This window comes from Salminus brasiliensis, chromosome 12 (genome assembly GCF_030463535.1).
Source record: "Salminus brasiliensis chromosome 12, fSalBra1.hap2, whole genome shotgun sequence".
Lineage (NCBI taxonomy): Eukaryota > Metazoa > Chordata > Actinopteri > Characiformes > Bryconidae > Salminus > Salminus brasiliensis.
The window spans coordinates 5973196-5986665 of NC_132889.1; the positions used below are offsets into that span (position 1 = coordinate 5973196).

The following is a 13470-nucleotide window of genomic DNA, read 5'->3' on the forward strand; positions in this document are numbered from 1 at the left end:
GGCTCTGCGTCTTTAACTTCATGACTTTTGTATATCAGGTTATCTTTTACTCGCTTAGCTATTCACAGTAACAGATACGTGACCAGGGGTGCCCATACTTTTGACACACAGACACTCTTCTGTTTGATTGTACATGAATATTAATGTTAAAATGAAACTTGCAGCAGAATTGTGTTTTTATGTCTCTCTCTCTCTCTCTCTCTCTCTCTCTCTCTCTCTCTCTCAGGATGGTAGAATACTCCCTTGATCTCCAGAACATCAACCTCTCCGCCATCAGAACAGTGCGAGTGCTCAGGCCGCTCAAAGCCATCAACAGAGTGCCCAGTGAGTCCCAATTCCCATTGTGTTTTTGTATGTATGTGTGTGTGTGTGTGTGTGTGTGTGTGAGAGTTCACATGCAAGCTGTCATATACAGTATGCATGCATTTGTGCATACCTCTCCAGTAACTCCATCAGCTCTACACACAGTCCCGACACTGGCGCTATATGTCCAAATGTTTGTGGACACCCCTATTCTATTGAATGCATTCAGCTGCTTTAAGTTGCACCCATTGCTGACATAGATGTGCAAATGCAAACTTCCCTGTAGACAAATACTGGCAATGAAATAGGACTCAAAGGAGCAGATAAACATCAGCCTATTGGCAACCATGCCTAATGCCAGGCAAGGGCTATAAATGTATAAATATAAAGCCCCCATTATTGAACTGTGGAGCAGTAGAAGAACTGTCTTCTCTGGAATGATGGATGGTGCTCTTTTGGGATAAGTTGGGGAGTTGGGGATAAGGTGGAGTGATGATGGTCTGACATCCCAACCTCAAACTAAAGTTCTTATCTCTGAATACAATCAAATCCTCACATCAATGCTCCAAGATCTAGTGGAAAGCCTTCTTCCCTGGACAGTAGAGACAGCTGCTCCAACAACAGCAGAATAAACTCCTTTTTAATACTCTTGATTTCGGTAGAAACATAGAATGAGTGGGTGTCCCAATACTTTTGTCCATATTGTGTATTTTAGATGCAACTTTCCTGTGGGTCCTTCGGCACATGTGTAAATGGCCATACACGAGTTATTAATTCTCATAAGTTAAGTTGATAAGGATGCTGTAATTCATATCTTTAAGCCCTGGAAACACCGAAGAGTCAATTCTTAGCCAGCTTACTTTAGCCCAGCTGACCTTTTGCAGAGCAGCCACCTAAAATACCCTTAGGTCCACATGGCCCGAGGATCGCTGGTTCAAATCCCGGGTCTTGCTGCCTGCCATCAGCAGCCAGAGCCGGAAAGAGCAAGGCCAATTGTGCTCTCTCCGGCTCTGGCTGCTGATGGCAGGCAGCAAGACCCAGGTGGGTGTGAGTAGATGGCTCCCTCTCTCTCCCCCTGGACCACTTCAGTGTGATGCTGGCCGGCACAGGCCTTTACTTGCTGCTGCATCAGAGCCGGGTACCCAACGCTCTCCTTCGAGGTGCTGTTTGCCCGGTGACGTTGCTTCGGCGGCAGGTCGAAAAGAGGCGGTCATGTGTCAGTCCTCATCCTCCCAGTGTCGGGGGTGTAGGTAGGGGGAGAGTAGTCTGGGCTGGGTTATTGGCTGTTTAAAATTGGGGAGGAAAATTGAGGGGAAATGAAAAAGCATCAGTTAGGAAAACAAAATGTGTGTTAGGCTTCTCTCCTAGGCCTGCTGGCAGCACCCCGTCAGTCTCGTGCAGCTGCTCGCTGAGTGGGACTGGATTTAAGCAGGTTTGAAAGCCGTTACCTGTGAGTCACAGCTTGAACTGCGGCTAGATTAATCCGTCTCATAATTAGGCAGCAGAAACTGTTTTCTCAGAGCGCCGGCCATCATTCACACATTCACATCCTCTCTCACCTGCGCACAAACACAGCTGCCTCCTTTACCGAGGGTCTTTACCCATGCACACGTGTTTAGCAGTTGTTTAGCACTGCAGCTGATAAAACAGAGATGCTAATAGCATTAGCGGTTAGCTAGTTTTCTCTCCTTTTCTTTCTTCCCACTCTCGCTCACTCTCGCGCTCTCTCTCTCGTGTGCATTCCCACACTTCTTCCGGCCTGTGCTGCGTGCACCGAACACTGAGTGTGTTCTTCTCTTGGCATGCAGATGTTGAAGCAGACAGGCACACACACACACACACACACTGCTGCTGGCTCTGTGATGATACATTACATCAGTGTTTTGTTGGTTCCCCATCGAGTCTCCCCATGCACACACACAAACACACACACACATACACACACACTGGTAATCAGACACAGCACTTCTCCAATCAGCACAGACACACACCATTCATTCAGAGTGATCGTGGAGCTTAACAAACAAGTACAGAGAGTGAGAGAGAGAGAGAGAGAGAGAGACACTCTCTAGACACTCCGTCTGGGGCTGGTCTCATCTCACAAGCTTCAGAGAGTTGCGAATTAATTAAGGACGAGTCTGTGTCGAGTCACTAATCAGTCATGGGCGAGTCCGTGTTGAGTCCGTGTCGAGTCACTAATCAGTCATGGGCGAGTCCGTGTTGAGTCCGTGTCGAGTCACTAATCAGTCATGGGCGAGTCCGTGTCGAGTCACTAATCAGTCATGGGCGAGTCCGTGCCGAGTCACTACTCAGTCATGGGCGAGTTTGTGTCGAGTCACTAATCAGTCATGGGCGAGTCCGTGCCGAGTCACTAATCAGTCATGGGCGAGTCCGTGCCGAGTCACTAATCAGTCATGGGCGAGTTTGTGCCGAGTCACTAATCAGTCATGGGCGAGTCCGTGTCGAGTCACTGAGTTGTGCCGCTAGTCAGTTAAGGGTGAATTCAGGTTGAGTCAGTAGTTAGTTAAGTGCAAGTCTGAGGCAAGTCACTAGTTAGGTATAAGTGAGTTTATGTTGAGTCACTAATTAGTTAAGGGTGAGTCAGAGTTGTGCCTCCTAGTCAGTTAAGGTCATGTCCAAGTCGAGTCACTAGTTAGATATAAGTGAGTTCATGTTGAGTCACTAATTAGTTACGGGTGAGTCCAAGTCAAGTCCCTATACGTTTAAGGGCAAGTTTAAGTCATTAGTCAGTTGAGTATGGGCAAGTCAAGTCACTAATTAGTTAGGGAGGAGTCTGGGTTGTGCCTGCTAGTCAGTTACGGGAGAATCCATGTCGAGTCACTAGTCAGTTAAGGGCAAGTTCAAGTTAAGTCACTAGTCAGTTGAGTCACTAGTCAGTTAAGGGCAAGTTCAAGTGGAGTTACTAGTCAGTTAATAGTGAGTTCAAGTCTGAGTCCAGTTATGGGTCGGTTTAGGTCTGATTTTTGAGTTTTGTGTTGAGTTATGAGTCAGTCATGATTGAGTCTGAGCCAACCAGGTCTGGGCAAGTCAGATTCCAGTCATAAATCAGTTATGGGCAGTTCTGAGTCCAGATGTGTGTTAGTTAAGGGTGACTCGGACAAGTCTGTGTTGGAAGTCAATTAAGGGTATTCAGACTTTCCTTAACTGACTTGCAATTCAGCTCACCCTTAACTGACAAATAACTCCAGTAGACTGAACTTGGACTTGTTGTACATTTTGTGACTCAACCAATTTGAGTTGCAAGTCAGTTAAAAACAGGTCTGGGTCGAGTTGGGAGTCAGGTAAAGGTGAGTTTGAGTTGAGAGTCAGTTAAGAACAAGTCTGAGTTGAGTTGGGATTCATGTAAAGGTGAGTCGGATGTGAGAGTCAGTTAAGAACAAGTCTGAGTCGAGTTGGGATTCATGTAAAGGTGAGTCGGATGTGAGAGTCAGTTAAGAACAAGTCTGAGTCGAGTTGGGATTCATGTAAAGGTAAGTCGGATGTGAGTCGAGTCGGATGTGAGAATTCGTTAAGAACAAGTCTGAGTCGAGTTGGGATTCATGTAAAAGTGAATCTGAGTTGAGTTACGAGTCAGTTAAGAACAGGTCTGGCTCAAGTTGGGAGTCAGGTAAAGATGAGTTTGAGTTGAGAGTCAGTTGAGAACAAGTCTGAGTTGAGTTGGGATTCATGTAAAAGAGAGTCTGATGTGAGAGTCAGTTAAGAACAAGTCTGAGTCGAGTTGGGAGTCAGGTAAAGGGGAGTTTGAGTTGAGAGTCAGTTAAGAACAAGTCTGAGGCGAGTTGGGAGTCAGGTAAAGGTGAGTCTGAGTTGAGTTGAGAGTAAGTTAAGAACAGGTCTGGCTCAAGTTGGGAGTCAGGTAAAGGTGAGTCGAGTCGGGAGTCAGTTAAGAACAAGTCTGAGTCGAGTTGGGATTCATGTAAAAGAGAGTCTGATGTGAGAGTCAGTTAAGAACAAGTCTGATTCGAGTTGGGAGTCAGGCAAAGGTGAGTCTGAGTTGAGAGTCAGTTAAGAACAGGTCTGGCTCAAGTTGGGAGTCAAGTAAACGTGAGTCGAGTCGGAAGTCAGTTAAGAGGAAGTTTAACTTGAGTTTCTCAGTAAACCCGTTGAATTATGCCATTTGGGAGATGCTGAACCAGCATGCATAACCCATTCCAGTGTTCCACTGACCACTAACTGATACAGTAAAGATGCCTGAAGCTCTCTCTCTCTCTCTCTCTCTCTCTCTCTCTCTCTGTGTGTGTGTGTGTGTAGGTATGCGGATCCTGGTGAACCTGCTCTTGGACACTCTGCCCATGCTGGGGAACGTTCTCCTGCTCTGCTTCTTCGTCTTCTTCATCTTTGGCATCATTGGCGTGCAGCTGTGGGCAGGGCTACTGCGTAACCGCTGCTATCTCGAAGAAAACTTCACCCTGTGAGTATAGAGTCTGATTAGAGTTACGAGTCAGTTAAGGACAAGTCAGCGTTGAGTCGGGACTCAGTTATGGGAGAGTCTGAGTCGAGTCACATGTCAGCTAAGGGGGAGTTCAACTTCAGTTTCTCAGTAAGCCCATTCGAAGTGGTTGTGAGTGACAGGGCAGTTAAGTCTGAGTCGAGTTACAAGTCAGTTAAGGACAAGTCTGAGTCGAGTTACAAGTCAGTTAAGGATGAGCCCGAGTTAAGGTTAAGTTAAGTCCAGGGCAGGTTGGGAATTGTCTAAGGGCAAGTCTGAGTTGTTACAAGTCATTTAAAGTCAAGTTTTAAGTTATCTAGGGGCAGGTCTGAGCTGAGTTGTGAGTCAGTTAAGGGCAAGATGGAAGATGAGAGTCTAAAGGCAAGTTTGAGTTGCATTGTGAGTCAGTTAAGGGCAAGTCTGAGTCAGGTTAGGAGTTATCTAAGGGCATGTCTGAGTCTAGTTGTGAGTCAGTAAAGGACAAATCTGAGTTTAGTTGTGAGTCAGTTAAGGACAAGTCTGAGTTGAGTTGTGAGTCAGTTAAGGACAAGTCTGAGTCAAGTTACAAGTATGTTAAAGATCTTTTTTTTTAAAGATTTATCTGAGGGCAGGTCTGAGCTGAGTTGTGAGTCAGTTAAGGAAAAGTCTGATTCGAGTTGTAAGTCAGTTAGGGGCAGTTCCGAGTTGAGTTACAAGTCAGTTGAGGGCAAATTTGAGTTAAGTTGGGAGTAATCTAAGGGTAAGTCTGAGTCGAGTTACAAATCAGTTAAGGATGAGCCCGAGTTAAGGTACATGTCCAGGTCAACAGTTTGTTGTCCAAGTCCAAGTTTGGTGTTGTCTAAAGGCAGGTCCGAGTCAAGTTGTGAGACAGTTAAGGGCACGTCTGAGTCGAGTTACAAGTATGTTAAGGATAAATTTGAGTCAAGTAGGGATTTATCTAAGGGCAGGTCTGAGCTGAGTTGTAAGTCAGTTAAGGACAAGTCTGATTAGAGTTGTAAGTCAGTTAGGGGCAGTTCCGAGTTGAGTTGCAAGTCAGTTGAGGTCAAATTTGAGTTAAGTTGGGAGTAATCTAAGGGTAAGTCTGAGTCGAGTTACAAATCAGTTAAGGATGAGCCCGAGCTAAATTGTCCAAGTCAACAGTTTGTTGTCCAAGTCCAAGTTTGGTGTTGTCTAAAGGCAGGTCTGAGTCGAGTTGTGAGTCAGTTAAGGGTAAGACTGAGTTGAGTTGAGCAAATCAAGCTAATTTAATGTACACAGCACTTTTATCAACAGGCATTTCCCCTGTATTTGTGTGTTGCTGCAGAAGTCTAATCTATGTCTGCTATTTATTATCGTATATATATAGCATTTATCGATCGTCTCAATCCTCAGTGTATCTGAATGATGTAAAGCAGTGTGTAAAGCAGGCCTTGCTTTAAAAGGCAGTGTCTGAACACCCCCTCAATTGACCCTAATCCAACAAACCCCATACTTTGCAGCTGCCCATATCATTAGTGTAAAATGAGCTCGAGCATTTCCTGTACATTAAACTCATTTCTCCGCTGCTCTCTCTATTTGTCCTCTGCTTCCATCCCCGTCTCCGTCTCCGGTTCGCTCTCCCGCTACCGTTTCAGATGCAAATGCTTTTCCGCTAGTCGATGGCTGCAGTTGATTAAAACTGTTTGGTGTCTGTATTCATGAGCCTGAGGTTACCGTGCCAACAGACGCCTGGCCGCCTCTGTCTGCGGAGAGATTGGATTGGAAAGCCCTTTTCGGTGCATGAGTGTGAATGAGTGTTTGTGTGTGTGTGTGTGTGTGTGTGTGTGACAGAGTTGAGATCAATCCTAATGTACACATATTCATAAACCTGTCCTCCAAGCTCTCCCACGAGAGCTTTTTTGTCATATTCTCTCTTTCTGTTTTCTGAAATAACTCATTCTCCAGCACATCCTTATCACAAGCTTTCTTTTGTCTCTCTCTCTCTCTTACACACACACACAGCCCCTGTCAGTCATCCTGACAGGTCAATTATCTTTCAGCGTGTGGTGTATTATTAAGAGCATAGTAGCATTCTGCCTCTCGGCGGGTGTTTGCCAGGTGTCACACTGGGTTTTGCCACAAAGGGTTATGCCCTGCATGACTACAACAAGCTTTACACGCTGCACGGAGACAATTATTAGCCTTGTATCCAGCATGGATGCAGTTGTTAGCTTTACACACTGCCATTAAATAGGTATTAGGTTTATACACTGCACTGGTGCAGTTTTTAGTTGTACACACAGCACTGTTACAGTTATTAGCTTTATACACAGCACTGTTACAGTTATTAGCTTTATACACAGCACTGTTACAGTTATTAGCCTTGTAAACTTCCCTTTTATAGTTATTACCTTTATACACTTCACTGTTACAGTTATTAGCCTTGTAAACTTCCCTTTTATAGTTATTACCTTTATACACTTCACTGTTACAGTTATTAGCCTTGTAAACTTCACTTCTACAGTTGTTAGCTTTATACAATGCACTGTTACAGTTATTAGCCTTGTAAACTTCACCTTTACTGTTATTAGCTTTATACACTGCACTGTTACAGTTATTACCTTTATACACTGCACTGTTACAGTTATTAGCCTTGTAAACTTCCCTTTTATAGTTATTACCTTTATACACAGCACTGTTACAGTTATTACCTTTATACACTGCATTGTTACAGTTATTAGCCTTGTAAACTTCACTTCTACAGTTATTACCTTTATACACTGCACTGGTACAGTAATTAGCCTTGTAAACTTCACCTTTACTGTTATTAGCTTTATACACTGCACTGTTACAGTTATTAGCCTTGTAAACTTCACCTTTACTGTTATTAGCTTTATACACAGCACTGTTACAGTTATTACCTTTATACACTGCATTGTTACAGTTATTAGCCTTGTAAACTTCACTTCTACAGTTATTACCTTTACACACTGCACTGGTACAGTTGTTAGCTTTATACACTGCACTGGTACAGGTATTAGCTTTGTAAACTTCACTTCTACAGTTATTCGCTTTATACACTGCACTGCTAGAGTTATTCGCTTTATACACTGCACTGGCACAGTTATTAGCTTTACAACCTGAACTAATTACTTATTAGCTTTATACACTGCGATGGTACAGTTTTAGCATTATACACTGCACTGATACAGTTATTAGCTTTATACACTGCACTGATACAGTTATTAGCTTTATACACTGTGCTGGTACAAATATTAGCTTTATATCTCAGTGCTTTGTTTATTAGCTTTATACACTGCACTGCTACATTTATTAGCTTTAGGCTACACACTGCACTGGTACAGTTATTAGCTGTGTACACTGCACCGGTACAATTCACACTGGCTTTACACCTTGCACTGCTACAATAAGTAGCTTCACATCAATCATAGATGAGATTGGAGGCATGGTGAATGTATGCAGGGGTTTTGTGGGGGGCTACTGTGAATAAATCTGCTGTAACCATCCTCCTCTAGTTTCTATCGACTGTGTTTCTCCTCAGCCAGTCAGTAGCTGAGGTTTATCTGGGTCTATCTAAATGAACAGTCCCTCTGCTGTGGTCTGATCAGCTATCGATCGGTTTGGGCATTAGGGCTGGGACTGGGGACAAATTCAGCATACAGAGAGAGATGCAGAGAGCGGCTTGTTTACTCTCCTAATAGCACATTTCACAAAAATGATTCTTTAGGGATTCAAAAGTGGTTCTTCTCCTGCATTGCTCAAGACATTCTTTGTAGCCCTGTTGTTTTTACGGGTGTATGTTACAGCTAATCCATGAATGATTGACATGCCCAAAGCTGAGTAGGTTTTAGATTAATCTATATGTATGAAAGACCACACTCGCAGCTCAGTGTCCAAACAGGCAGCTGGATGCCAGCTCTAAGATGAGATAAACCTTAGATAAATCTTAGCTCAGACCCTACCAGGTAGCCTTGAAGACACCCCATATCGCAGGACAAGGGTTACGTTCACCCTGATATTGGGAGCCCTTTTGCGAAGGGTAGGTGGTGTAAATTGGCCTCCAGATAGGCGCAATTGTTCTGTAGTGTGGGCCAGGCATTAGCTGACATTATGACAGCCTTAGTTACAATTGCTATGTCTATGTTCGAGAGCCCAAATCCGATTTCCCCCCCAAATGCAGTGTTGACCTGAATCCCACATTCGTCTGAACAGTCAACATGTTATTCGGCCATGGACAATCTATTGTTTTGCGTTCTTTGCTTGTAAGCTTTTTATTTTTTTTCTGTGACGCTGCAGCAGCGCCCTCCTGTGGCCACGTTCAGCCATGTGGATCAGTTATGATGAATGCTTTCTAAATGAGTTCGATCAGAGACATCCCACCACTTTGTATGAGGTCTGTTACCTTGCTGTCACTCCCAAAGGAACGTCGAACTGGATTGACGCAAAAGTCGCGTGAATTCCTGCCTCAAATTTATCAGATTTCATTTATCGGACCAAATCAGAACTGAAAATGTCCAATTCAGTGTGTTTTTGCAATTCACACTGCCACAGAGATAATACAAAAAAAATATTTGGGCCACTTCGGGCCACTTTTACCTGCTGTGTGAACGTAGCCTTGGCCTTAGGACGGCCTGGGGAGTTTTACCTATCCATTAATGCAAAATAAAAAATCTAATCAGACAACCATGTGGCAGCAATGCATACAATCATGCAGATACAGGCCAACAGCCTCAGCTAATGTTCACAGTGACCATCAAGTGGTCACCAAGTGGTGATCTAAGCATTTCTACAACTGCTGATCTCTTGGGATTTTCAGCACAGCAGTTTACTCTAGAGTTTACTCAGAAGGTGCGATGAAGAAAAATGTGCGGCAGTTGATGAAAAAGGTCAACAGAGCAAGTCCAGACTAGATATCCACGCAGAAAAGCATCGCTGGGCTACAACAGCAGAAGACCATGTCTGGTTCCTCTTCTGTCTGCCAAGAACACAGGCTCATCAACACTGGACAACTGGTTGAGGACCAGAAAAGCGTAGCCTATAGTCTGATGAAGCTCGATTCTGCCGAGGTGCACTGATGGTAGGGTCAACAGCATGAATCCATGGACCCAACCTGCCTTGTCTCACCAGTCCAGGCTGGTGGAGGTGGTGGAAAGGTGTGGATGATGTTTTCTTGGCACATTTTGAGCTTGATAATACCAGTCAATCATCACATAAAAGGCCTCATGGCCACAATTCGCCCCTCCTCTAACGACTCTACTTCCAGCATGATAATGCACCATGTCACAAAGCAAGTCTCCTCCAGCTGGTTTCATGAACTTGACAATGAGTAGTCGTTGTCACCGGATCTGAATCCAGTAGAACACCTTTGGGATGTGGTTTCCAAGACCTTGTGGAAGAACTGAGGCTGTTTTTAGAGCAAAAGGAGGCCTTACCCAATACTAGTATAGTCAGGCAGTGGTACACAGTCAGACCAGTGTGTGTGTGTGTGTGTAAGAGATAGAGTGGCTGATGGAAAAGGACTATTTTTGGTGTGTAAAACACTGAGATTGAGGGCTAAGCTGCCCTCATTGGGTCACTCTCAGAGAAATGGGAAACACACACACTCTTCCCCACATTCTGGAGACAGAATGGCATGCAGTAACAGCAAATGGACAACAGCAGCACAAAGGACAATGAGTTTTTACTTCATTACCTTTTCTATCATCCAGGTCTTAATAGTCAATTTCCTTATGCATTGTTTTGCGTGCTGTTATTTCCTTAGTTTTGTCTGGTTTTTAAAATCCATTTGGAAGTAATTATTCTCCATGCATTTCCTAGAAGTCCACTGTTACAAAGCAAAAGATTAAAGTCCGTCTTGGTAAGAATTCTGTTGTGGCATCATCCAAGACATGTTTGGTGTCCAAGGCTTTTTTAGTTTTGCCCTGTGTCAAGACCTTAAAGAATCCCTGCAATGGAATAGAACTCTACAATGGAAGGCTCTTTTTTTAATACCCTTGATTTTGGAAGAAACAATAAATCTGCAGGTGTCCCAATACTTTTGTCCTCAAACACTGTCATATCTTTATTCAAAAGATAATCCAGCTAAACCAAAACAGAGCTGGAAAACGGGCCGGTCCCATTTTACCCAAGTTATGGTGCTCCATCCAGTAATTTTGGGATAAGTTGGGGAGTTGGTGATATGAGGTTGCGGTGGTGATCATCCAACACCCTGACCTCAGTGAGTGCCCTACTGTGGATGTGGTAGATCAGGAGATTCACAGCTTAAAGGTTCCCCTGAAGATCCTGCAGGAATTGCGTGAATCAGTCCCCAGAATCTCAAAGGAATGTTTCTAGGACCTTGTGGAATCCACGCCAATGGAGCATTGAGGTTGTTTTTAGAGCAAAAGGAGGTCCTTCGCAGTAGTGGTATAGTAGTACTATATAATGAATGCAATCAAATCCTCACAGCAATGCTCCAAATGCATCTAGTAGAAAGCCTCCTTCCCTGGACGGTAGAGACAGTTACTCCAACAAAAATCTTTTGAATTCCCTTGAATGAGCAGGTGTCCCAATACTTTTGTCCATATAGTGTATGTACTGGGGGTGGGGGGGGGGTGTCCGGTCAGTAGTGTTTCAGTGTCAGTAATGTTTTCTTGTCCTTCATATCTTCTCTTCTCAGCCCCTCTGGTATTCCACTGCCTGCTCCATACTACCAGCCGGAGGAGGACGACGAGCGGCCTTTCATCTGCTCCCTGGCGCAGGACAACGGCATCATGTCATGTTCAGATGTCCCGACGCGGCGTGAGGGGGGCAGGGAGTGCTGTTTGGATAAGGAGGACGTCCTGCACTGGCATGCCCTGGGCCTGAGCGCCGAGCCGCTGGCAAATGGCAGCGCCTCTGCTATGGGCCTCTGCGTCAACTGGAACCAGTACTACACCCGCTGCTTCACAGGCAACAGCAACCCGCACAAAGGCGCCATCAACTTCGACAATATCGGATATGCCTGGATAGTCATCTTTCAGGTCTGTGTACCACACTGAGCATGGAGAAAAGATAGAAGAGCAAAGAATTGTCTGAGGAAAAGCAAGATTGATTAGATAGGTGGATAGATATTTGGGTGGACAGATAGATAGGTAGGTAGGTAGATGGAAGGATTAACTGATGGATGAGTGGATAGATAGATGGATAGACAGACAGGAAGAAAGACAGACAGACAGATGGATATGTGGGTGGACAGCTAGGTAGGTAGGTGAGTAGATGGATGGATGGATGGATGGATGGATTAATGGATTAATAACTGTATAGATGGATGCGTGGATGGAAGGATTAATAGATGGAATGATGGATTAATAGATGGATGGATGGATTAATAGATAGACAGATAGAAAGACAGACGGACAGATAGACAGACAGAAAGATATGTGGGAGGACAAGTAGGTGAGTAGGTAGGTAAGTAGATGGATGGATGAATGAATGGATGGATGGATTGATGGACATGTATGGATAAATGGATACATGGATAAATGGATTAATAACTAGATGGATGGATGGATTAATAGATGGATGGATGGATTAATAGATGGATGGATGGATTAATTAATGAATGGATGGGTCAGATAGATAGACAGATAGAAAGACAGACAAACAGACAGACAGATAGAAAGATATGTGGGAGGACAAGTATGTAGGTAGGTAAGTAGATGGATGGAGGGATGGGTGGGTCAGATAGAAAGACAGATGGACAGATAGACAGACATACATGTGGGTAAACAGGTAGATAGATAGATAGATAGATAGATAGATAGACAGATAGATAGATAGATAGATAGATAGACAGATAGATAGATAGATAGATAGATAGACAGATAGATAGATAGATAGATAGATAGATAGATAGATAGATAGATAGATAGACATGTGGGTGGACAGAAAGGTAAGGAGGTAGGTAGATAGACGGATGGAATAACTGATGGATGGGTAAGATAGACAGATAGAAAGATATGTGGGTGGACAAGTAGGTAGGTAGGTAGGTAGGTAAGTAGATGGATGAATGGATTGATGGATGGGGGGTCAGATAGACATGTGGGTGGACAGATAGGAGGGTAGATGGATGGATGGATTCATTGATGGATAGATAGATAGATAGACAGATAGAAATATATGTGGGTGGACAAGTAGGTAGATAGATAAGTAGATGGGTGGATGGATGGATGGATGGGTGGGTCAGAAAGATAGACAGATAGAAAGACAGACAGATAGACAGATAGAAAGATATGTGGGTAGACAGGTTGGTAGGTAGGTAAGTAGGTAGATGGATGGATGGATGGGTGGGTCAGATAGATAGACAGATAGAAAGACAGACAGACAGCTAGACAGATAGAAAGATATGTGGGTAGACAGGTTGGTAGGTAGGTAGGTAGGTAGATGGATGGATGGATCAGATAGATAGACAGAAAGACAGACGGACAGATAGACTAACAGACAGATAGACACGTGGGTGGACAGACAGATAGGTAGATGGATGGATGAATTAACTGATGGATGGATAGAAGGATAGACAGGCAGACAGACAGACAGACAGACAGATAGACATGTGCTTGGACAGGCAAGTAGGTAGGTAGGTAGATAGACAGATAGAAAGACAGACAGATAGAAAGATATGTTTTGGACAAGTAGGTAGGTAGGTAGGTAAATAGGTGGATGGATGGATGGATGGATGGGTTGGTCAGATAGATTGACAGATAGAAAGACAGATGGAC

General features: G+C 44.1%; 1 protein-coding gene across 2 annotated transcripts in view; it reads left to right on the forward strand.

Annotated features, from left to right (window-relative positions):
- The window catches only part of cacna1ia (calcium voltage-gated channel subunit alpha1 Ia), a 129353-nt gene that overhangs the window by 20678 nt on the left and 95205 nt on the right, over nt 1-13470 (forward strand). For both annotated transcript variants that reach the window (XM_072692921.1, XM_072692923.1), the window contains exons 3-5: nt 227-324; nt 4576-4735; nt 11391-11733. In XM_072692921.1, the coding sequence (XP_072549022.1) occupies nt 227-324; nt 4576-4735; nt 11391-11733 (601 nt within the window). The remainder of the gene's footprint in view (nt 1-226; nt 325-4575; nt 4736-11390; nt 11734-13470) is intronic.